This window comes from Heteronotia binoei, chromosome 7 (genome assembly GCF_032191835.1).
Source record: "Heteronotia binoei isolate CCM8104 ecotype False Entrance Well chromosome 7, APGP_CSIRO_Hbin_v1, whole genome shotgun sequence".
Lineage (NCBI taxonomy): Eukaryota > Metazoa > Chordata > Lepidosauria > Squamata > Gekkonidae > Heteronotia > Heteronotia binoei.
In genome coordinates this window covers 107,664,536-107,691,201 of record NC_083229.1, presented here as the reverse complement: position 1 = coordinate 107,691,201, position 26,666 = coordinate 107,664,536, and the positions used below count along the sequence as shown (strand labels likewise).

Below are 26,666 nucleotides of genomic sequence, written 5' to 3'. Positions count from 1 at the left end.
CCAGGCTCTATAAACTGTAGCTGCACACTGAATCAGTCATCATACAGGAACTTTTTCTAGTATGTCAAGATAACTGTCAATGGTTTAGTCCAAACTTGGTATGGTTCTATATGAACAAGAAGCCTAGAAATTACTCACACAATCTTGCCTCCACTCACATACCAAGAGCTTTTCAAGTTTTTAGTAAACTATACTTTGTCACAAACAAACTAGTGTCTGGAATCCTGGTTTCCTAGACTAGTAATTTCAGTTTGTTTAGACATAAATGGAAGCTACAGTTTGCAGAACATTTGGAAAGCATTAGGTCATAATTCACAAGTGGAAGAGGAGGCAAGGAGATATCATGCGCGTATACCCCAAGCTTCTTAGATTAGCTGCCCAAAGCATGGTTTGACATTACAGTCAAACATTGCCAGCAGAGAGACCAGTCTTAAGGCAAATCTTCATTTTGCAATTTTGAAAACCTGACTTTCTCTTATATGTTTTTGTATCTTTCAATATGTATTATTGTTTTCACATGCATGGATATTTTTGGGGGGGTAAGGCAGAGCAACATTTAGGTACATTACTGTATATTTCTTCAAAAACTAAATATTGCTTACCAAAATATTATCTGGTTTTATATCTGCATGCAAGATGTTACATCTTTTCAGAAGTTTTAATGCCAGAAATAGCTGCTGACTGTATGATCGTACAGCCTTTATATGGAGACCAACATCCTTTCCATACTTCTTCAGAACCTCTCGCAAATTCATACTTTTAAATGACAAAACACACAACAGAAGAAGGTGGAAGGAAAGACAAACAAGGGGTCAACATGATTTTAAAAAGCAGGCTTATATTCTCTTAAACAAAAAAGTTTCATGGGAGGAAGACCTCCTCATGCAGTGGAATCCTAGGAACCAGCACAATACATGGCATTACAAATATTAACATATGAGACATTTATTCATTATTTGGGTCAATCAGGATAATTTCCTTTAATGTATTTTAAACACTTTTCAGCTCTCATATTGCTTATAACAGGCCACTGAGAAGCTGACTATTGACAGGATCTGTATAAAAATCTAACATTAAATTTGCATTAAAGTTAGTTTGCATCAAGAACCCTATGGTTGTTTTTCAGTAACTGCACGCTTAGCATACATTCAAACAGAACTTTAAATAAAATAGGACTGAAATAAAATAGGACTTTATTCTTTATTTTAAGAATAAAAAGCATCATGTCCATATGGAGAACTGCCTCTCTAATGGCAAAAGAAAGGTTATGTACGAATGTTCCCACTGAATGTCAGAATCCAACCTTTTCTGACTTGCGTAACACATGACTTTTTAAATCTTCTGTTTCAGAACTTAAAACCCAAATGCAATAAACTATAATCACTTTTAATTCTCCCACTCCATGTGTACATGTAAGTTAAAAAGAAAAATTGGTTGTTGTAAAATTTAAATGCTTAAAAAATCCCAAATATTAATTAATGTGAAAAATACTTAATAGTCTACATTGTATATTGTGAATTTTTAAAATGTTTACTACAAATATTCTATTGTGTTGGTCACAATCTTGACATTATTATTCTTTCATAGGCTGTGGAATTATTTTCATTTTTGAAAGGTCAGTTCACTGTACTTATTTTCTCCCAATATATTGTCTTATAATATAGAGAATACTACTCATTCACAAATTTGTTTTATCAAATACTGAAGAACAATTTTTGAAACATTCATAAAAAGAGTTATTTGGGGGGAAAATAGGCAGTAAGATTAACAAGATAATTTTGATTACTTTAAAGAATGCTTTAAAGCTACTTTTCCAGTCTCACCTGAGTGGTTCAAATACCAGACAGAGGTGCTGCTTGTGAATAAAATGCCTGAACAACCGTAAACAATGAAACTTGTCATCTGGGTCTGCATCATTGAGTTTTTTCAAGAAGTCTAATTCTTTTAGACCAGTTTTCTGCCTGAAAAGAGATTAATTTACTGTAAAAATGCAGCAGTGTAAGAGCCTAAAACTATTACAGTTTGGGGGAAAAGTAGCAATAATGGTACTATTAAAGCTAAAAGGATCTACACAACCTAAAGCTAACAACAACAACAAGCAGGTGACACCATATTCTGAGGACAAAGTGAAGAAGAAGAAGGCAAACCTGTGGCAACTGAGAATATGGAGACAGAGAGCTATCTTTCCCTACAACTGGCTGCTATGAGCAGTTTCTAATATGCAATGGTAACTTGAAAGCAAATGCAGGAATGGAACTCACACCATATTTTGTAGGACTAGATTCAAGTCCAGAAGCAACTCAGACAAACAAGTTTTTTGGGCTATAAGCTTTCAAAAATCAGTACTTCCTTTGTCAAATACAAGTAGGAAAGGAGATTCCTGAGGCCTTTATATCCCAGTAAAGAGATGTGGGGAGGGGTGTTGCAAAGAAGGAAGTTAGGATGTAAAGGTACAATGCAATATAATCAGCTTGATCAGAACAGGGGAGAAATGTGGAAGATTATGGAGCACCGTGTTAACATCAGGTGTAGGTAGCAACAAGTACGGTGTAATAAGGGAACAACTGTATGGAGCTTAACAGGCAGAGCTCAGGTTATGGCTCAGAAGGCAAGGTTATGACAACGGAGTCTATTATAACTGAGGCTGGCACAGTTTCTTTCTTTTCTAGAGTCATCAAACTCTTTCTCCCACCTCTTTCATGAATAGGCTGCTTATGAACAGCAAAAGAAGAATGGAAACACACAGTACTGGCATGTGATTTTATCATGTATGTTTTAAATCAGGGGTCCCCAACCCCTGGGCCGTGGACCAGTACCAGTCTGTGGCCTGTTAGCAACCAGACCGCAGAGTGAGGCAGAGGCACAGCACCACCCTTCACCACGAAACACCTCTTTCATCCGCCCGGATCTCAGGCAGGCAGAAGGGGCGGCGCGGCAGCAACTTTCACCTACCCCTCATTTAAAGACCCTGGAGGGGGGGCAGGGACAGGTTGTGGGGCAAGCCTGGGGCATCAAAAACCCCAGCACCCCACAATCACCGGTCCGTGGAAAAATTGTCTTCCACGAAACCGGTCCCTGATGCCAAAAAGGTTGGGAGCCTCTGTTTTAAATTATTAGCCGCTTTGGTGGTCTTTGTGATGGCAGAAATACAAATAAAAAAATCTGTAACAATAAATAAAATAAAATTTGACAAAATAAAATGCCATGAGTAGCTCAAGAGGGCATCTTAAACCTTGAAGTAGTCCAGTTCTCTGACAAGAGCACACAATTTATTTCCCCCATAAACCTAGCAATAAACACTTGATTGATGATGCTAAACAGTACAGTGTCTTCAAGTATGCAATTTAAATTTCATGATAGGTTACACATCCTATGAAAGCTGGCATAAATGCAGCATATAAAAGAACACTGGAGGACAGAATGAGCAAGACAGAGGGGTAGGGGTAGGAAGGAAAACACCAAAGAGCCAGAAAGGCTAAGTACCAAATAAGTGGGGGACTAGGAGACCACACTTACCGTAATTTTCATTAATATTGGGACAATGGTCCCTGTTAAACTGGGAAGACCCTGCCCCTCCCTCCCCACCCAAACCATTTCTGTACTATCAATGTGTTCCTTGGATCAAAAAACTTGGGACATCCCTGTTACAGACTGTCACATTCTAAACAAATGCAAATATTTTTATCAAGCTTTATTTTTATTCATTAACACAGTACACCTTACAAATTTCAGTTACTGCCCCTGCGGTATTACTACTAGCCCAAAAAATGGCTGATTATAACTTATGACATTGAAAAAGACTTCTTTACTTACATAAGTTCATTGTTCCTGATTATTTTGACAGCCACTTCCTGATTTGCTCTTGCCATATCTCTGGCCCTCACCACATTACTGAAAACTCCTTGCCCAGTGTAACCATATACATTGTAACGTTTTTCTAGAACTTCACCAATATTAACACCTAGAAAGTAGGAAAAAATTACTTCAGAAATTTGCAGTGCACATAAAGACAGTGGGAGAATTAATACTGCAATCTTTCTAGTATATAAATAACTGTACTCAGCAGGGGTCTCTAACACCAGTGAAGTACCGCAGCTCACTAGCTAGTCCAGAGTAGCTCCAGAGTAGCTTGTGCATCCTCTAGAAAACCCAGGAAAAGATCACAAATAGATCTACAGTGGGCTTTTAAAAATAGCTTTTATTTCGTATGATTTTTCCTTGTGTTACTTAGCAGGTAATTTCATTTTTATGCTCTATATTTTAGTGTTCATACCATGCTTTGAGTACAAAACAAATATGGTAATACATGATGAGGATGGGAGCAGCAGTCTGGGATATTTTCCTTATTCATAAGTAGCTCTCATTAAAGAAAAGGTTGGTCAACCTGATAAAGAGTCTAATTACCTACCAGAGAGTGATTTCATACAACTGCCTACTGCACTAGGCACAGGGAGAAATTGAAATTCTATTGCACTATGTTCATGATTCTCAGTATGAAAGACAGACAGATTATAGGGGAAAGAGTTGGTCCTCTTTAACCCTATAAGAATTCCCATGTTCTATTCCCTCCTCTACTAAATAAGTCTTTTAATCTAATTCTAAACATGGCTCCAGAGCATGGATCAAAAAATCCACACAAATGTACACATTGTGGTACTTCTACAAACCTGGGAGGACCTTAAGATTTGTAGAAAATTTAATTTGAAAAAACACCTTAAAGCCAGGGAAGAGATGCTTGTTCCAACATCAGAACTTTTACAAGAAACAGGAATTTTTAAAAAATGTAAGACTGACAGGGTTAGGACATACATGGAATTTTCCCTTTCCCATGATTCCCCACAGGTCTACCCTCCACAGCAGTCATAGCTGGTGCTCTTTAACCCTTATAAGAATGGCTGCAAAACTGGAAACAGAACCCTTCGCAGCCATCCTACAGGGTGAGAGAGCAGTGCATCCTGGGGAGATCCCAGCTAGTGTTCTTTTAGAACTTCATTCTTTGGATTTCAGCCATATGGAGCATGCTGATGATTATTTCCAGAAAAGGCTGAGAGCATGTAAAGTACACAGGAGTCACTTCAAGCTAACAAAAGAATGACATTATGATATGTTATTACAAGTTATATTGTAACTGTTGCTGTTTAATTGTTGTACCGTTTCAATGCAATTCCATAGGCAGGCACTGCTGCAAGATGCTCTGAAAGCCCTACAAAATTACACAATCAGAACAAAGTTCAAACTTAAACATTCTATCACACATTTGCTTTAGGAGATACCATGATATTAACATTTTTTTGCTGGCCTTTATTTAATTTAGCAATTTCTCATTTAGCAATTAGTTTAATTTAACAATTTCAGTGTGTAGTAGCCACACTCACGGTAATATCCTTCTGCATCAGTCCAGTTATCTCTGAGATTAGGGTTTTCTTTGAAGTCTTTTCCAATGCCAGCAGCCCTAAGGCGTGCGCTCTGAAAGAAAGCAATAATTTAGCCTTATTTTTCATGTTCTACAGTTAAATAACTGATTTTGCTTAATCTGTGGCTGTGGAACTAAAGATCTACAAAACAAGATAAAAAGTATCAATTGCATTATATTTCTAAATACTAATTAAGCAAATCTACATTGTTTGCCAAAGCATGTTTTACTGATCAATGCACTTTAAGAACATAAGAGAAGCCATGTTGGATCAGGCCAATGGCCCATCTAGTCCAACACTCTGTGTCACACAGTAGCCAAAAAAAATTATTTATATATATACACACACACAGACACACTGTGGCTAATAGCCACTGATGGACCTCTGCTCCATATTTTTATCTAAACCCCTCTTGAAGGTGGCCATGCTTGTGGCTGCCACCACCTCCTGTGGCAGTGAATTCTACATGTTAATCACCCTTTGGGTGAAGTACTTCCTTTTATCCGTTTTAACCTGGCTGCTCAGCAATTTCATCGAATGCCCACGAGTTTTTGTATTGTGAGAAAGGGAGAAAAGTACCTCTTTCTCTACTTTCTCCATCCCATGCATTATCTTGTAAACCTCTATCATGTCACCCCGCAGTCGACGTTTCTCCAAGCTAAAGAGTCCCAAGCGTTTCAACCTTTCTTCATAGGGAAAGTGTTCCAGCCCTTTAATCATTCTAGTTGCCCTTTTCTGGACTTTCTCCAATGCTATAATATCCTTTTTGAGGTGCGGCGACCAGAACTCCACACAGTACTCCAAATGAGACCGCACCATCGATTTATACAGGGGCATTATGATACTGGCTGATTTGTTTTCAATTCCCTTCCTAATAATTCCCAGCATGGCGTTGGCCTTTTTTATTGCAAACGCCCACTGTCTTGACATTTTCAGTGAGTTATCTACCTCGACCCCAAGATCTTTCTCTTGGTCAGTCTCTGCCAGTTCACACCCCATCAACTTGTATTTGCAGCTGGGATTCTTGGCCCCAATGTGCATTACTTTGCACTTGGCCACACTGAACTGCATCTGCCACGTTGACGCCCACTCACCCAGCCTCAACAGGTCCCTTTGGAGTTCCTCACAATCCTCTCTGGTTCTCACTACCCTGAACAATTTAGTGTCATCCGCAAACTTGGCCACTTCACTGCTAACTCCCAACTCTAAATCTTTAATTCTATTCACAAATAGGACTCTTATCTATGCCAAGAGGGGGGGGGGTAGGAGTCCTATGCCACAAAAGGGGGAAAAATGTTTTAAGTCTATTTCTGTCAACACACAAAATGCAATTTCAAACAGTCACAATTATCTTCACTGATATGCATATTTTAATACTTAGGACAACTGAATAGTAATACTGGAATAACAATTCTTGAGAAAGCAAAAGAATTACATCCTATAGTGGGGTTAATGTTTCAGAAATCTGTTCAATTACCTTTCCTTTAACAAGTCTCTAGCATACGGTTCTTGCAAATGTTTCGGCAAAAATAAACACTTGATGAACATTATTTCAACAATGTATTTTTGTGAAACTACCTACATCAAAGTATGCAGCAAACATATCATCAGATTCTGTGAACATGTCAGGTGCTGTGATTTTCTTCTGAGATGAACCTTTAAAAAAAGTTTATATTATTAATACTAAAAACAGAATAAATTGAGAACCAAAACTGGTAGTGCAACACATTTCCATGAACAGAACTTATATATCATTTTTGCCTTTCAATAACACCAACTCTGGCTGCAATTCAACCCAACAATTATGCCTGTTTAAGATACTAAGATTTCATGGGGCAAGCATCTGTAACAGAGGTTAACAGAAATAGAAACTTCATTTAGTTTATTATTCCATTGTATTGAGGCTTGCTGCTAATACTAAACACGCATTCCGCCTACCTTTCACACTCTTCTAGGAATTCTGTAACATTAGCATATATCAAGCTTCGCAATGCTACACAGATGTACTGCTAGATACACCATATTGTAAAACCCTCAAATTCAAACCTTGAGATAAGAACATAAATCCTCACTACCCTAAGAAGAATAGAGAAGTGTTTTTGAAATATGACAGCTTGGACAGTCAGCTTGACAATGATATGCTCAAATTTTCTGGTTACTCAGCAGGCGGAGTCTAAAAGTGGCCTGATATAATTTAACTAGGCTTCTACAAATGACAAATAACTTAGAGTCTTCCACAGTGCTTGCAATACAAGGAGACTATAACTTTTAATTATAGCTGCCATGTTCTTCTCACACATTTGACCTTTTGTCACATCATTCTCTCAGAATCTCATAGCAGTACTGCACATTCTTACCATTATTTTGCTCAACAGTCATGAGGTTGTGCTTGGCCTTCACCGAGGCCTCAAAAGTGTCCACATTTTCCCGTTCATACTCTTTAACATCTGCAGCCACCCGTTCCAGAATGTCATCAGGTGAATTTGAGCGACTGCGAGTACTGCTCTGAGGACTGCTTGGTTCAGATGGCACAGACATGTTACTGTCTTCAGCTAAGTACTTGTATTTCTGGAGAAAGGGGAAAAAACCCCTTTGTTATGGTCTTAATATAGGACAAAAATTAGATTCTCTAACCTCTAAAATACTATACATTCAACTGCTACCTAAAAATTCAATTCTGAGAATACTGGCAGAGGGTTACTGTTGAATCATCACTTGCATTAGTCAATGCCAGACTGCAAGCATGCTGTAGGCTGTAACAGCCCAGCACTTAGTTTGTTAAATCTTTCAAATGTGTCCCTTTGTCTGCTCCCTTCACTTTGCAGTTCCTGTCAACACATGGGAATCCATGGAGAAAAGTTTGTGGGGGTAATAAAAAATGTTGGAAAGTTCAACTGTTAACTTCTGGAACTGCACAGCCATGCTTTATGGGAACTTTCTGACTGATGCTCTACTTGATAGTCCAGTTCTTTCCTTGAAAAGGTATTATAGAGATGGGATGGGTAGGACTGTCTTAGCATCATCCACTCTCCTGTCCCCAATCCCACTGCACTTCTTGCCCTGCCATGACTGGTATTGAGCTTGATACTGATTACTCTTGTCAAAGACCACAACGTATTAATCAGTTATACCTACCCAAATTTCACCAATTTCATGTAAATAACCAGGTAGTACTAATTTTAGATAAAGTATTAAATAAGCTAGAAATATCAACCCATGCAATATTTTTATTAAATAGTTGTAATTTCAAAAGTGTCGGATAAGCTTTGACAGCATAACATATATGTTTTTACTATATTTACTAGTAAGGGGAGGAAATCAGACTTCATGAGCGGAGGAGTAAGCATATACCTGCACAATTGCTTGCCTCTGTAACCTTCTCAGTTCTATAAGAGCTTCTTCATCTTCTTCTTCAACATCAAAGTCTTCAAGGCTGTTAAAACGTAAAAGATTGACACGTTCTACTTAAGTCAGTAATTTATATGCAATACTCATTATTTTTTTTGCACCAATATGCCATTTCAGCATTCTACTTGTATATTTGTGAAGAAATGTAGTAACCTTTTCTGAATTTTTTCATCAAGCCCTCTAAATGACAAACTGTAATCTTTCCCAAAATGTGTAAATTGAGTGTTTTGTTTTATGCAGAAGGAAAATGTTAGTCTGAGTCTGCTTAGCTGAATAGGCAAAGTGTGGATACTGAGTCAACTTCTGAGGAATATGTATATTAAAGAAAAGCACTGCTCTCCTTTAAAAGCAGTGACTTTTAGTTGCAGAGAACAGCCTGAAATGTGTCATGTGCATTCACCAAAGGCTCAAAGCAAACGAAAAGAACATCAAACTTATATTTCTGAATCTAATGATTTTGAAAATTCATCTCAATGATTCATCTGGGTTATTAAAAAGCTTCATCAACACAACAGCTGGCTGAAACCATTAAGAATGACTTTATCATATTTAAATAAAATGTTTGGAACTGTTTTCTTATCACAGCATAAAGGAGCAGTTCAAGATACATATCTCAATGAGGTAAAAGAGTGATGAAAGCCTATCAATTAACACCCATAATCTTAAATTTATTTGGAAATATAGTAAAAGCTGTGTTATCCAGTGGTTTGTTATTCAGACTACTCTGTTAGCCAGGACCATACAGTTAACAATATGTCTGGTGGCAGAAGGACCCCTTCCCAATGCTTATTGGTTGCTGTGTGGAGAAGACTGACCCATTGATTGAGTGGCTCACCATGGCCACCTTGCTCCATCACCCAGTACTGAAACTCCCAGAGAAGGCAAGTGACAAGCTGGGCCTTTCGCAGGCACCCTGTCTGCAGTGAGGATGGGTGCAAACTCAGCACTGGTGGACGGTGATGAGATTGGCTAAGCAGTAACCAAGCCAGCCTGAGATGAACAGCAAAACAAAACACTAACACCACCCCTGACCAGTGAAATTAACAGCATTAGCACTTGAAAGGAGAGAAAACCCAGTGCTCACTGCAGTTTCATGCTGAAGCTCCTGGCAAGGGTGAGTGAGGTTGCAGGCCTTTTGCAGGCGCTGTGGCTTGCATTGAGGACAGGTGCAAATTTGATGCTGTTTAGGACAATACAAAGTACAACAGGACTGACAGCAGCCTAGCCAGCTCCAGAACAACACTTTGCCAAGGTCTTCAGCCTAAAGGAGGAGAACCCAGAGTGCTGTGCAGCTTCACACATCAACAAGCAAAGGACAGAAAATGTGTTGTGTTGACAGTAACCTGGAAATTAGACATAATTAGATACCTTGAAAGAGGAAAAAGATGTAGCTGACTGATGAATGAGTCTGGCATTGGGTCGTTAACTATTTACAATATTAAGCTCTATCGCCCAGGACATCTAATTAACCAGCAACTCCTGTTTCCTATGATTACTAAGCTTTTACTGTATTCCAAATCAGTGCTTAAAACATGACCAAAACCTCCTAGTATAAGGAAATAAACCAGCAGTGGCCAGGACCAAAAAACTAGTTCCATGAACCCACAAACACCTGAAAGAGATTTTCTCAAATCACAGTCCCCCATGTGATAAGAGATCCTGATAAGGAAACTCAGTTTGTTAGAAAGGAAAAGGAAATGTCTTCTCCTTCTAGGCTTCCCACTGGATCTTCAAGGGAAGAAGAAAAGAAAGTTTTTATCTCGCTTTTCTCTACCTTATGGAGTTTCAAAGCAGCTTACAGTCACATTCCCTTCCCCACAACAAGCACCAAATTGTGAGACAGATGGTGCTGACAGAGAGAACTGTGGTCCAAGGTCACCCAGCAGGCTTCATGTGGATAAGTAGGAAATCAAACCTGGTTCTCCAGATTACATTCTGCTGCTCTTAACCATTACACTACACTGGCTCTCAGTGTCCTCTATAGTTCCTACTGCAAACAAAACTGATACCTTAACTCTGGCAACCTAATCTGCCAACATCTGGTTTGTTTGCTTTTTAAAATCATTTTCATAATAACTATTAATTTGTAGAGGGAAAACCACCAATCTGTGTTTTTTTTCCTTCAAACATTTGGGTTTCCATGGATTCCTAGAACTTGATACTTTGGATAGAATTTGCTATCCACTTAGGGCCCATCACTTCAAAATTAGACTTAAATATTAACACTTGCCTCCCATATGAAAATACTGCTGGGTTTAAGAAATAACATTTCAATTAATTACATTTATCTGCTTATAGGACTGTACTTTTATGAAACATCACCAAGTATTTAAATTCAAATAATACTTTTCATCTGATGAAGATTCTTGCTCAACTTTCATTCCTTCAGAAAGACTTCCTTTAAATTTATCTTCTATTTTGCTCCTACTCCTCCGTCTATGGCCACCTCGTGACCTGGATCTTCTCCTAAGACGAGATCTACTTCGTCGACCTCTATCTCTGCAAAATGTGAAACAATATTTGTAAAGAGATGTAAGAAGACAAAATATTAAATTCTGTATGGTCATACAGTATGACAATGTTTGTTAAAATACTTATCTCTTCCATCTTGGGATAAAAATGTTTAGCAAAGGGCTTATCTGTTACTAAAACAGCTATGATATAAAACACTGAAAAACAACAAGACAGAATCCTTATAATGGATGCTAATATGCAACAGCCAACAGAAGCCTGAGATAAAGTAATAAACACAGACACTTTACTATCTGAAGTAACGGATAATTATGAAATTGGCCTAATGCAACCTTCAACAATGGGTTGAGACCCTCAGGTGGGTTACAGGGTCCCATGTATGTAACTGCAAGTGTCTATAGGGCTGTTATGGCACAGTAGATTTCTAACACAAACACAGATAAAGCAAGGGAACCGTTTCCTCTCTACCCTTTCACACAAAGAACAACAGAACATTGAGAAAAGGTCACTCAAGAAGAAAGAGAATTCACTTTTACTGCAAGCAGGTTCAGAGACCACCACCACTTTCCCACAAAAGCTCCTTCTATGCATGGTCATTCCTTCCCCCCACCAGTCAGTTGTCCAATACTCCATGTGTACTTCCAGCACAGAACTTCCTATAACTTTGGCTCCTGTTCTTCCTATCACATAAGTGCATGTGCCATCAAGTCCCATCTGACGTATGGCAACCCTGAGGGGGTCTTAAGGCAAGTGAGAAGCAGAGGTGGTTTGCCAATGCCTTCCTCTGCACGGTCTTCCTTGGTGGTCTCCCATCCAAGTACCAACCCTACTTAGCTTCCAAGCCCTGATAAGACTGGACTATACTATATTATTCCACATTCCCTCCTATTCCATGCCTAAACATATTATGATTTGCTATCATGTTTGTATCTCAGTAAGTTTCATGCTGTTGTCTGGGTGTTAAAGGTGGGCCCTGAAAATCTGAAGACTCCTAGCAGAGCTTCTGGTTCCAATCTTGATGCAAAAGGAAGTGCTGTTGTTGCTGCACGCTATTTTTTTTTAAATTAAACTTTGTACTTTTCTACTTTACTTACTATATTTTATCTATTATTTTTGCTAGAAGCATACAGAATTACTGTTTTTGCTTTTAGCTTGCTGGCTCGTTGACTAGGCTGTTGGATTAGGCTTTCGCCTGTTTAGGTTTCAGCCTGATGAGGCTATGCTATGCTTGTTGAGCTTAAGTTCAGATGAGAAGGCAGCTGACAGTCTTTGTTCATGATGAAGATATTTAGACACTCCCCTGTATGACTTTTAATTTGTTAATAGCACTGAAACAATAGCAATTTAAACAATACTTAGCTCTTTAATTAGGACTATATTGTATTATAGAATGGAATTCAGTTAAATCCTCAAAGTGAATGTAGCCTTGGGGTGTCATGTTGGAGTGGGAAATTGCTAAAATCAATAAAACCTTTCATATTATACTCCCTTGAACAGTCTGTTCTATTTTATTGTTTTTGTCTGCTTATTTTACCAGAGTAAAGGGGAAGAGGTTGAGTCACTGATGACCCTTCGATCCTCATTGACCAGAACTTCCCTCTTGTATTTTCTCTCTGTGTTCCGACAGCCCTCATCTGGTCGTCTCGTGCCCTGGTCTTCTAAGTGGTAACTTAAGTGCCATTTGACCTTCTTCTTGGAGACACCCTTTTCCAGAATTAATATAAAGAAGATAAGAATGGATCCAAAATCCTTTATATCCAAAAGCTAACCCCTTTCAGAATCAATCATTTGTCTTCTTTTAGACAAGAGGGATTATATGGGTAATTTCAACATTATTATCAAGAGACATTTCATCAATTCTGATGTAAAACTGCTCCTTCAAGAGAAATCAAAGGGTCTTGCTGGTAAACAAACAGATCTTCTACCTAAAACAAAGATGATTAGTGATTCTCCTGGAAAGTCCTGTCTCCCTTCAAGCATGAAGTCCAATCATGACTCTACTCTGCTTATTGATCTGATAATATCATCTCCCTGCAAGAAGTAACAGAAGTGCGAAAATCTCCCAGTAATAACAAGCTCTGATTAATTGAATGGCTTAACTGCTCATTAGGATCAAATTGTTTCTAACATACTTTGCTCTTTCAGCAGATTACAGCCCTCTGATCAGTCTTATATGCTAACCAGACTTGAAGTACTATATTCAAAATTTGAAATCCATTGCCTTGGTAAATTGGTACATTACCAACTTCAAAGAACCCTTTTCTTCCTTACATTTCCCTTCAAACTAATGCTATAAATGTACAGGAAGACCCTGATGCTATTGTTCTCACTGAAGCTGAGGACTCATCCCCTTTCAAGCCAATAATTTCTCTAAAACCACATAATATAGTTGAGAAGACTGCTACTCATCATCAATCTGCTGATCAAATTTCAAGCTGACTATCAGCTCTAAAAATACTCTTATTCATCCTATGATGTGCAAGAGTTTATCAGTGTCCATGATAGCATTCTTTTGCAAGAAACTCTTTGTAAAGAGCATATTTACTATCTTTTGTTAGCCCTGCTACTCCAAGCTCTACAGGAGGCAGACCTAAGGGTGGCCTTCCTCTTTCAAATGGCAAAGCCTGGAGTTGATTCTAGATCTAGATTATATATTGGTGATTAAACTTGAATCTTAGGGCCATCTTTTGATTTTACTCACTATTTCTATCTCTCCAGGGATTCCCAGTGGTGATTATTTTTCCTTATGGAGGGCCACTGAAAATAGGATATCTTCTATGTTACATGATTATCCCAAAGCAGTTCTTCTAGTGACTGGTGACACAAGCATATAGGATATAGAAATGAGTCAATTCTTTTTATCCTGCATGAAGCAAATGTTGATGCTTTGGATTTCCCAATTTTGGATAGGACCTCTAAAGATTCCAAAATAAGTACTAGGGGAAAGATTTTTTTCCCCACTCTACCTTTAAGTTAGGATTTAACATTTTAACTGGCATCAGTGATTTGTGGGATTTAGGAGAATTTACATGAATTACTGAGAAGGGAGGCAGTGTAGCTGATTTTTGCTTGGCTTCCTCAAATCTTCTACCTTATTGTGTCAGGTTTAGGGTGGGTGAACTGGTGGGCAGTGACCATCCGGAATCAGCACTGCATTTTGGTGAGAAGCTCGCTCAACAACCTGAGGCTAATTTTATCTGTTCAGGTAAAGTTGTGAAGAGAGTCTGTTGGGATGTCAAGACATCTAAGGAGGCTTGTAATATCTATTAGTCAAACACATGCCAAACTCTTATACTCCAACTTATTAATAAGGCTTCATCTATCATGACTGAGAAGAAACTTCTTCAACATTTGAACCATCTGTTGGTCAAAATTCTGAGGCAACCAAACATTTGGCCACTAAACTAAAAATAAATATTGGTTTGATAGAGATTATTGCAGTATGCTCCAAGAAATCCCTAGAATTTATAGAGCCTACAGGCATACTAATTCAAAGAGATTATTGGCCATTTCAATTGTTTGAAAGAAGCAATATAAAAGCCTTATTTGGCATTTAAAAATGATGTCTCCTAAAAGAAGACTGGAAAAGACTGATTACAGTAATCCATAATGATGCCTCAAACTTCTGCTCCCTAGTCAACGGGGCCTGGAGGTAACATCTAAAGTATGTTGCCATATCTCCCCATGTAACTGGGAAAGTTATTTTGAAAATGTCTTCGGCTCCATTGCCTTGTCTGCAAATACTAGTATATATAATTTACTGGATAATTTTCCTCCTTGGTTCTCAACAAAGAATAACAAAGAAAGAAATAACCAGCCTCATTACAAACCTCAAAACTGTTAAGGCCCCTGGGCCTAACTTTATTGTTAACAAACTCTCTACAAGTAATGTCTTCAGTTGGAGTTTAAGATTTTAGCTCCTTCCTTTTCAAATATTTGTAATTCTGGCTCCATACCACAATCTTGGTTCAAATCAATAATTCTTCCTATCCATTAAAAAGGTAATTATTTGCTTCCTGATAAGTATAGACCAATTAGTTTGCTCTCGTCTAGGTAAATTATTTACTTCTTACCTGCTTATTAAATTACGATCTTGGTTGTCAGACAATCAGGTCCTTATGCCCTCTCAGATTGGTTTTAAAAGATGAGCCTCTACTATAGATCACTGTGTAGTACTTGTTGTAAAATGCGCTAAAGCAGGGATGTCAAATGTCCAGCCCGCTTTAATCAAGGCCCCCCGGCTCTTTTCTCCCCGCTCCTGTCCTCACCCTTTGAAGCTCTGAGGCTGCCTTGTCTTTGAAGGCTGAAGCAGGAAGCAATTCTGGGGTAGCAAAGCTGCAAAGAAAATGCAGAATGGACCTTCCATTAAGGTCTCTGGAAGTAGTCTGGGAGTAGTCTATCTGTGCACAGACACCTTAATGGAAAATCCATTTCATGTTCTCCTTTTGCAGCCTGGTCTGCACTGCAATGTATTTTAATGGTATGGAGCTCAGTTTCACTTTTCAGCATTTATATGACCAGTTAGAAGCTGTTCTTTGCTGGAGTTGTGTGATTGTAAATAAAAGACTTATACTCTGAGCCAGCACCTCTCTGCTAAAGGGACCTTAGAACTGATGCCTAGTGAGTACACTAACCTGGGAATCCACAGCCAAAGGGGAATATTACACTGAAGAGCTATTGCCAGTCTGAGTAGATCTGGGGGCAGGAGAAGAAACTTGCAATGCCCAGCCATTTCATGTTTTCCTAAACCCAGAGCATTTTATATTTTTTTGGGTTGTATTTTATATTTCAAGTTTCTACTGTGAACCTTGTGCTTTTTCTTGATGTTTTATTTTTAAAATTGCATTGCCAAATCCTACTATTCCCCCACCCTTCCATTTTAAACAAAACATCACAGGAGTTGTAAGCTTGTTTGTATTTTAAATTTAAAAATGCCTTCGATTGTGTTTCTCTGTATCCTTTACAAAGTCTATATCTCCACTACCTGGCATTACATATTATAATATGCATGGCCTCACCCCACAAATTCCCATTTATGTCAGATCCGGCCCTTGTAACAAATCAGTTTAACACCCCTCCACTAAACCATCTGGGGGTAAACTTTAAAAAGGTAAAGGTAATAGTTTCCAACTCTGAGGTGACATTGCATCACAACATTTTCACAGCAGACTTTTTACAGGGTGGTTTGCCATTGCCTTCCCCAGTCATCTACACTTCCCCCCCAGCAAGCTGGGTACTCATTTTACCAACCTCGGAAGTATGGAAGGCTGAGTCAACCTTGAGCCGGCTATCTGAACTCAGCTTCCGATGGGATCGAACTCAGGCCGTGATCAGAGCTTAGGACTGCAGCACTGCAGCTTTACCACTCTGTGACACGAGGCTGCTTAGGTAAACTTTATACGGCTTTTATTGACATAAAAAGGGCTTTTAATTCCCCATGCCAGATTGTGAGAAGAACTAGCAATGACCTCTATAGACTGTTGTCGACCTTGGTTAGTCTATAAATTATACCAAAATAATATTGCACAGATGAGATGTGGAAACAATGGTCAGCTGACCAAAGAGATCAAAATAAATAAGATGTGTTCCACAGTGCCGTCCTTTGGCCCCTCTACCCTTTTAGCTTCTATATAACTGACATCAATAGTCTACCTTTCTGGTGAACACTTCCACCCCACTCACCTATCTCAAAGACCTATTTCAAATTTGTTTTATGCTGACAATGTCATACTGTTATCTCAGTCTCATATTGGTCTAAGATATTTATTGAATGCTTTTGCACTTTATTGTTCCCAGGAGCCTTTAGATATAAATTATCAAAAGACAAAAGTGGTTGTTTTTTTAGCAAAGGTGCACCTTCTTGCCATATATCTTGGTCTATGAATGGCCATTCAGTTGCTAAAGTGAACACCTTTTGTTATCTAGTTGTTCTGTTTTCTTATAATTTGTCCTGAACAAGTCACATCACCGCTACTAAAAAGCTAACATCAAAACATTTATCAGCCCTTCTGAGACTCTTTCAGACCACAGAAAGCATCTATGTACCTGCTGATAGTTGGGCCTTTCAGGTGAAGGTATTATTATATGGTGTGCCATTGTCCACAGCTAAGGTCAATGACTACTGTGATTCCTACTTAATTTTTTTCCTAATTCATTGTCAAATCTCCCTAGGTGTGCCTCTGCCCCAGCTATCCATATGGAATTTGCTGAACCATCTCTGGAAACTAAAGCTTGGATAGCAACTTTCCTCTTTAATTGAGATTTGTCATAAAACACGAGGTTGTAGCTAAGTTACTAGCAAATATCTATCCAAATGTAACTCTTGCAATTACAGGATTTTTGTCTATGGCATTATTTCCTAACATAAAAAATGCATCCTTATGTTTTTTTACGTTGTCTGTATATTAATATAATTTCCCTTGTTTGCTTACAACCTGTTGATCTACAAGTAATAAAAGACTGAAGACTACAAGCATAATGTGTAATATTGAGAGTAAAGAAGAACTGTTTAAAATATCAGATGATGTACAATGTACAATTAGGGTAGGATACATACCTCCTCCGAGGAGATCTACTACGCCTTCTTGGAGACCGGCTACGGCGAAGAGGTGAACGAGATCTTCGCCGAATGGGAGATCTCGATCTCCTTCTGGATGGAGACCACCTAGGTGGGCTGGCATCTTTTGATCTCTCACGTCTAGAGAGAATATCATCTCTAGTTCGTGTTCTTGAAGTTGGGAGAAGAAATATGGTAAAAATAAAGAGAATAAATAAATTGGTTGCACTTCCCTTTAAACTTTATCCAGAAACTAAAAAAAAATGTATCACATGAATTTACATACTTAAAACATGTTATAGAACTGCTAGTCTTTGTTTTCTAGTACAGGAATATGTCCTCATTTATTAATAGCAAGCATGGGAAATAACTGCTAGACTTCACTTTTAATGATGTCTAAGACAGAGGTATCAAACATGCAGTTCAGGGGCCGAATCAGGCCCCAAGCAACTGGCTGTCATCTGCTTCCTTCTCCCTCTCTCTTGCTTCCTTCTGCATAACAGCTCGCTTTGCAAGGCTTGCTCAATTGCACAGGAGCTACAGTGCAAAGTCTCTGTTTTCTCCATTGGCTGAGGCTCCTCCCTTGGGGAGGAAGGGAGGAAAAATAGTTTGCTTTGCCAGGCTATCTCAATTGCACAGCACAGCTACTGAGCCAAGCCTCTCTTTCTTATACTGGCTGAGGCTCCCCCCCACCCCAGTCCCCTAGGGAAGGAAGGAAAGAGCCAGAGCTTCCTTTGCCCAGTTCCCTGGATCCCATGGGAGAAATACGAAGAAAGCATCTTTAAGACCAATGGGTGCTAATGTTTTAAGCATGTTTTACATTTTTTAAAAAAACTATGTTTGTGTTTGTCTGTGTTCTTTATAAAATTTATATCTCTGCTACCTAATCTTAAATAGGTACACACATGGCCCGGTCCAACATGGCTCGGCCCAACAAGATCTCATTTATGTCAGATCCAGCCCCCATAACAAATGAGTTCGACACCCCTGGTCTAAGAGGTCTGTTCTAATTGTCTTCACTTGTAGTTGTTTGTTATAAGAATTTAGTTCTTGAGAATACTGATTACATTTTATTATTAATAGATATCTGAGCTTCTCAACCACAACTTGGAAGCCTAAAATTCTAAAATAATGTCATCATATTCTATGATTGGAGGAAAACAACCAAATCTGGATATGAGATGGCAATCAAAGCCGCAAAGAAAGCGTTCTTTGCGGCTAAGATTGCGTCCGCAACTTCGCGCCCGGCCCAATTGTTCGACATAATTAGAGGACTTACAACACTGCCGCAAGGCAGACCAAATTCTATTGAATTGGAAATAGGCTGTGAGGCTTTTGCGAAATTTTTTGTGGATAAAATCGCGTCACTCCGCCCCGACTCCTCTGCCAATTTTGAGACAGTTAGTGAACCCGAGGCTCCGAGCCTGTCTTCGGATTATACGCTGGATGACTTCGACCCCCTCAGCCTGGAGGAAGTTGACAGGATACTCTTAGCTGCTCGCCCAACTACCTGTAAATTGGACCCATGCCCTTCCTGGCTTATTAAATCTTGCCAGGGTGACCTTAGATATCCTATACGGGATATCATAAATAGATCCCTGAGGGAAGGGCACTTTCCAACGCCACTTAAAGAGGCCGTGGTCCGTCCCCTCTTAAAGAAACCATCTTTAGATCCGGCCCAATTGGCAAACTATCGGCCGGTCTCAAATTTGCCCTTTTTGGGCAAACTTATCGAGAGGGCAGTGGCGATGCAGCTGCAGACTTTCCTGGAGGATGCTTCCGTCCTTGACCCATTTCAGTCCGGCTTTCGCCCGGGACATGGGACGGAGACGGTGCTGGTCGCCCTAATGGATGACCTTCAACGGCATATGGATCGGGGCGGCTCGGCGGTGCTGATGTTGTTGGACCTGTCGGCGGCGTTCGACACGGTCGACCACCGGCTACTGAAGGGTCGCCTCGCCGACGCAGGGATTCAGGGGTTGGCTTTACAGTGGCTTTCCTCTTTCCTTGAAGGTCGGGGACAAAGGGTCGCAGTTGGGGGGGAGCTGTCCCGGAGGTGCACACTTGACTGCGGTGTGCCTCAAGGGGCGGTTCTCTCCCCGATGTTATTTAACATCTATATGCGACCTCTTGCCCAGATTGCCCGAAGGTACGGGCTAGGGTGTCATCAGTATGCTGATGACACCCAGCTCTATCTATTGATGGATGGCCAGCCGACCTGCGTCCCGGAAAATCTAGACCGGGCACTATATGCCGTGGCTGAATGGCTCAGACTGAGCGGGCTGAAGCTTAATCCTGCGAAGACAGAGGTCCTTTGCTTGGGTCGCCGTGGTCCGGAAGGGGGAATCCCCCTACCAGCCTTTGACGGTGCGCCGCTGATAGCGGCGGACAGGGTCAGGAGCTTGGGGGTGCTGTTGGAGCCTTCCCTAAAGATGGAGGCTCAGATAGCAGCCGCTGCCAAGTCCGCGTTTTTTCATCTTAGGCGGGCAAGGCAGTTGGCCCCCTTTTTGGAGCGCGACGACCTAGCAACAGTGATCCACGCCACGGTCACCTCGAGGTTAGACTACTGTAATGCCCTCTACATGGGGCTGCCCCTGTCCCGAACTCGGAAATTGCAGCTGGTGCAGAATGCCGCGGCCCGGCTGTTATTAGGTCTCCCAAAGCGGGAACACATTCAGCCGGGTCTTCGGACCCTGCACTGGCTTCCAGTAATATACCGAGTCCGGTACAAGGTGCTGGTTATCACCTTTAAAGCCCTATATGGCTTGGGACCTGTCTACCTGAAGGACCGTCTTTCCCCGCACGTTCCCCAGAGAGTACTGAGGTCGGGAACACAAAATCTCCTTACTATCCCTGGGCCGAAGGAAGCCCGGTTGAAGTCCACCAGAGAAAGGGCTTTCTCTGTTATGGCCCCTACATGGTGGAATCAGCTGCCGGAAGAGGTGAGGGCCCTGCGGGACCTTGTTCAGTTCCGCAGGGCCTGTAAGACGACCCTCTTCCGGCTAGCCTTTACTTAGCTTGAGAATTTTACTGTAACTTGCTGGATTCCTTTTATATATATAGCTGAAATATTTATGTGTATTAATAATTAGGGTTTTATCTGTTTTATCTGTTTTATCTTTTTTAAATATGGATCCCTTTATATGTGTAATTTTGATGGATCTACTATTGGAAGCCGCCCTGAGCCACTTGTGGGAAGGGCGGGATATAAATCTTAAATAAATAAATAAAAAAATAAATAAAGTATGTAGCTTACATATTTTCTAACTGCAAAAATGGTTTCTTGTATTAAGGGAAAAGGAAAAGTCCCCTGTACAAGCAACCAGTCGTTTCCGACTCTGGGGTGACGTTGCTTTCACAATGTTTTCACAGCAGACTTTTTACAGGGTGGTTTACCATTGCCTTCCTCAGTCATCTACACTTTCCCCTCAGCAAGCTGGGTACTCATTTTACTGACCTCGGAAGGATGGAAGGCTGAGTCAACCTCGAGCCGGCTACCTAAAAACCCAGCTTCCCCGGGGATCAAACTCAGGTCGTGAGCAGAGCTTAGGACTGCAGTACTGCAGCTTTAACACTCTGTGCCAAGGGTCTCTTTTCTTGTATTAAACTAACATTTAAAAAAGAAAATCAGTTTTTTTCAACATAGATGTAAAAACAGAGCCATATAGTGCCACCGAAAGTAGTTAAAACTGCAATGGATTAAGTAGATCCAACCCTTCTTCAGATTTTGTCCTCTTTGCAGGACAACCCCCACGTGCTCCTTGCAAAAGCAAGTGAACGTTTTCCACAGCAAACTGTTTCTAAGAATTTCTTGTTGCCTAAGATAGGTGTGTGTATGTGTGAGGTGGTGATAAGAGAATAGAAACCATTTCTTCACGTCTATTTTTTTGCTTGTTTAGAAGAAAGCCTGAGGTTTTGTTTTTGTTCTGTTGCATTGCTGGAAAAGGTGTGTATGTATACATGAGAAAGACTATATGCATGTTCTGGCATGTATGCTTCTGAATGTAAGAGAAATGCATACGTCACAGTGATGGAACAAAAAGCATAGGCACAGAGGCATACAATTCAGCATCTCTGCCATACCTACTGATATTAGTCATCTGTAGGACACAGAAGGCCTTGAAAGAACTTAATCTCTAAGACAGCAACAGCAGCAGCTCATCTGTGATATGCTGTAATAATATACTTAATATTTAAACACAGTGCTTCAATCTACAACTGCTGATTAAACCTGGCTTCAAAATTCGTATACATTTTACATCTCCTCTATTAAGTATGTAAAGTATTAAAATAGAAAGTCCTTACAAACAATTCTAATTTCATTTGTATTCCTCCCAGCTAGTATTGTAAATCATACTACATAAACTCAAAATCATGAAACACAAACTAAGACATAGAACAAAGCAGTAGACAATTTGCACCTTTAAGACCAACTAAGTTTTATTCAGAATGTAAGCTTTCGTATGCTCTAAGCAGACCATCAGACAAAAATGGAATGGCAAGCAGCAGCTCTTAATATAAGTGGGCAGTGAGTTGACATGTAAAATCATGGGAATGTTTTTAGCAGATTAAAAGAATCACAAATTGGGGTCTGTGTTTGTTAGTGTTGTTAACTGGGCTGAAACTTCAACCGGTGAAAACAGAGTTGGGAGGGTGATAAAAAGCAGATTAATGTCGTAGGTGTGAAGTGCCATAAATCTGGGTAACATTCTGGCTTTATTAGTTTTGGGTTTAAATAGAGGGCATAGTTACTCAAGAGGCTATAACATCATTATAGTTTGCCATTAGAAAAAAAGGAATACATTAAAATACAGTGGCGGATGGGTTAGTATATGTAATAAGATAAACAGCCAATATCCCTTATTTGAGTATGTCAATACAAACCACCCCCCCCCCCCAATATTCTGATACACTGTTCTAAAAGAGAAATACATATTTGTTAGCCATTAGAAAAACAGAGTATATTAAAATATAGTGGAAGGTGGGTTAGTATACGTAATGAGATAAACAGCCCATATCCCTTATTTGAGTATGTCAATACAAAAAAAACACACACCCGCACAAAAACCATTCTGATATATGGCTGCCCACTTGGCTCTACAAACTAAGACAGTTATGAAGGAAAGTTCACTTTCTCAAGCTCAGTGACTATTCTTTCTTCTAAGAATTGTACTACCATGTAGTTTAGGACAACTACAATCCAAAAATGTCTACAAGAATTCTGCAGTAATATAACCGCTGTATAGAACAGCAATAAAATGCTGCTTGGAGAAGGTAAAGAGACTGCCTTCCATTTAAACACCTTCCGGGTGAGCTCACTGCTTTGGAGTTCATTCACTCATGGTGCAGCTGGCAAAAGGTATTTAATAGGACCACAGTCCCTTTAAATGCCTTTCCCCCCTCCATTGGAAATAATGAAGGATGGGGGCACCTTCTTTTGGGGCTCATACAATTGGGCCCCCTGGTCCAATCTTTTTGAAATGTGGGGTGTTTTTCTTAAGAGAGGCACCGGCAGCTATGCTGCAAATTTGGTGACTGTACCTCAAAAAAAGGGCCCCCACAGAGCTCATATTCCCCCAGACTGAGTCTCCATTATCCCAAATATTTACTGAATCTCCAAATATCCCAAATATTTACTGAATCTGAATACCATTAAAGTATTGGGATTTGGGAATATTGGGAAATACCAATTTTTTTGGGTTCAATATACCCAAACCCGAAACATACCAAGTTATTTTTCACACACCTAGTCAGAGAACATGATCATTTTGCTCAGCATACAATCTGTTATGTTAGTCTTATATGACACGAAGTTAAGAAAGAGTTGCTATTTGTCACTCACTCAGCATTTCATATTGGCAGTCAATGGGTCTCTTAAAATAACATTTGCGCTTAAGGCTACTGTGATCAGTAACCTGATAGAACTGTCTTTATGTAGTTCTTCTTTTAAAAAGTCATGTATGCTTCTCGACATCCAAGTGTTCAGAAACAATGAATGTCACCCTAACTAGCTTGAAGATAAGGATTAAACAAAAGATTCACAAACTGTTAATAAAAGCCAAGTCTACAAAAATACTTCATATACACAGATACTCATGCTGTCCTCCTATGCCTTGAATTATTATATCAATTTAAGACAATTACCATAATTCAGAAAATTGGTAATGCAAAAGCAGCAATCGTTTATCCCCATGATTCTTTGTTACTTTCAGATGCCTGTATTTTAAATATGTGTTTCTTAGGGTTTTTTTAAAAAAAATGCAGATTATCTTTGGGGGCATTTGGGGTTCATCTTGTTTTTAACTTGGAGTGCTTCTAAATATTATTTTCAAGGCACATTGCACCATGATAAAAAGTAGAATATAAATATTTAAATAATAAAATAAATTTAATGAGAACATTACCTTGGTGAGGAAAACCGCCTCCTTTCTGATTCTCTTCTTTTTCTCTCTGCTGACCTACTTTTTGCTCTCCTACCGGGAGACCTGTTTCGAGATGGTGATTTACTCTGCTTAGACCGGCGATCATTAACAAGAGGCGATCTACTGCGTCTTAGCTTATCACGCAGTTTTGGAGACAAACTTCTTCCTTTAGGGCTGCGGCCTGGTCTTCGACTAGGAGACCTGTTTTCTTTCCCTGATGAAGCATCTTTAGAAGGAGACTTAGCAGGTTTCTTTTCTTTATCAGTCTCCAGTCTCCTGGATTTTCGCTCTTTGGACCTTGACCGTCTGTCTTTGGATTTGCTTCTTTGTTCTACTGGAGATTTGGATTTTTTGCCACGATCTCTACTTTTACTTTCACTAACAATTGGAGATTTTTTACGATCTCTTGATTTAGTCTTATCCTCTCCTTTAGTCTTATCTTCGGGAGGAGATCTGGACTTCCTATTTTTCTCTTGAGAGCGCCTTTTAAGGGTTGGAGATTTTGACTTTCCTACTTGGTCTTGTAATTTGGATTTTTTAGAGGGGCTTTTGGATTTTTTTCTTTCTTTTGATTTACTTCTAGTTGTTTTCTCTTTGACTGCATCAACTCCTGACTTGCTTTTCTTTTTATCAGATCTGTGTCGAGTCCGTTCTTTTGATTTACTTCTACTTCGTTTCTTTGAAATAGTTTTATTGTCTGCAATCTCCTGTTTTCCCTTAATGTTTGATGATTTAGTTGTAGGTCTAGTCCCATTTCTAATCTTGTCATTGATTTCTCCCTCTTCTTCAGAACCTGACTCATAACCCTGCAATATTAATCCCATTCCAGAGTGAACTTTTCCTTCCATTAACTCATTTTCAAGTTCAGCCTTTAGCAGTGCTCTTTGTTTTTCCAAGTCTTCTAGAGGGGCTAAGAAATCAATTTTAGTTCTTTTTGCTGGCCCATCTTCTTTATCAGAGGCATCGATAACCTCCTTTCGTTTATGTTTCTTATGCTTGTGTCTATGTTTATGTTTTTTGTCCTTATCATCTTCTGAAGAATGTTTGTGTTTCTTATGCTTTCCTCTATGTTTATGTTTCTTTTTTTTATGCCTGCTGTGCTTATTTTGAGGTTGTTCTACTTCTGAAATATCACCATTTTCTTCATTTGCACTTCTCTCTGAAATATCAGCATCTTCAAGCCTGTAAATATGTTAAAAGGATAGATTAGTAATCAAATACAGCATTCTAAATTAAGAGGACAACAATCTTTTCACATTCTCCATGTATGCCTTGTTTTTAAAACTGTGATTTGGTTTTAATTGTAAGACACCTTGAGCAGGACTCTGAAGAGATGGCATAAAAATATCCTAAATAAATAAATTCAGAACATTCCAACAGTAAGTCACTCAAACATTTACCTTGGTCTGTGGAAACATCAAGATGCCTCACACAACAAAGATGTGATTATTTAATTGGTTGAATTTTTGACCGCCCTTCCTGAAGCTGGGCTCAGGGCGGTTCAAAACTTATAACAACAGTTATAGCAAATAAAATCAAATAAATAACATTAAAAATATTACAATCCTCTAAGAGACAGGATGGGATCAGATCCTAAAGGTGCCACACTATCATGCAGAAAGAATGAAGCTGAAGTGGGGGAGTGCCAAGATGAAACCACCACTGCCCTCCACCAAATTCACCAGAAAATATTCCATATATACTAGTGCTCAGCTATAAAATAGCAACAGTACCAGGGATTATTCGTTATTACTTCTATTACAGATTGGAACAATGAGAAATCACCATGTGTTTGCAAACAATTCCCTCCGGGCCATTCCTCCCACAACTGATACTTCTTCATTACATAAGCTGCAGCTAGCCAATTATTACCCTAATCATGCATCATAACTGGTTTCCTATTCCATTCCTCATATTTATATTACATCCTTCCTCCAAGTTTATCAGAAGATGCCTGCTGCCCAATTTTATCCTCATATCACCCTCTGATATAGTCACTATATAGGTCACACTTCTTCTTTCCTTCTCTCTCAATAAAGGGATAACAACATTTATAATCATACATCAGTGGCACTTTGCACAGCTCCTTGGACACCCATAATTTTGTTCCCCTTGCCCTACCCCAACCCCCCCCCAAAAAAAGACCTTTACCAAGTTTTACATTGTTTCTGTCTAAATTTGTTGGCTAGTCTTAGTCACTTGGAGGGGGGGTGGTGGTAAAAAGCACATACAAGAATTAAATCAATCAATAGCTTTGTTCTTAAATGCATGTGACACAAACTGGAATGTCCCCTTGGAGTTTTTTTGAAATGACACTTGGAACTTGTGCGCTAATCTTTATTATCATTTTATATTCCAGACTGGGCAGAGGGCTGAATCATTTGAAATATTAGC

General features: G+C 39.4%; 1 protein-coding gene across 6 annotated transcripts in view; it reads right to left on the bottom strand.

Moving 5' to 3' along the window:
* PRPF4B (pre-mRNA processing factor 4B) overlaps nt 1–26,666 on the bottom strand; it is a 44,141-nt gene that overhangs the window by 8,755 nt on the left and 8,720 nt on the right. For all 6 annotated transcript variants that reach the window (XR_009555674.1, XR_009555676.1, XR_009555673.1 and 3 more), the window contains exons 2-11: nt 24,255–25,454; nt 17,851–18,021; nt 11,169–11,321; nt 8,766–8,847; nt 7,772–7,982; nt 6,997–7,070; nt 5,376–5,466; nt 3,814–3,961; nt 1,824–1,961; nt 603–756 (exon numbers count right to left, since the gene is read on the bottom strand). Coding sequence is in view for 2 of the 6 variants with exons in the window: in XM_060244175.1 (XP_060100158.1) it covers nt 603–756; nt 1,824–1,961; nt 3,814–3,961; nt 5,376–5,466; nt 6,997–7,070; nt 7,772–7,982; nt 8,766–8,847; nt 11,169–11,321; nt 17,851–18,021; nt 24,255–25,454 (2,422 nt within the window). In the remaining 4 variants the exon portion in view is untranslated. The remainder of the gene's footprint in view (nt 1–602; nt 757–1,823; nt 1,962–3,813; nt 3,962–5,375; nt 5,467–6,996; nt 7,071–7,771; nt 7,983–8,765; nt 8,848–11,168; nt 11,322–17,850; nt 18,022–24,254; nt 25,455–26,666) is intronic.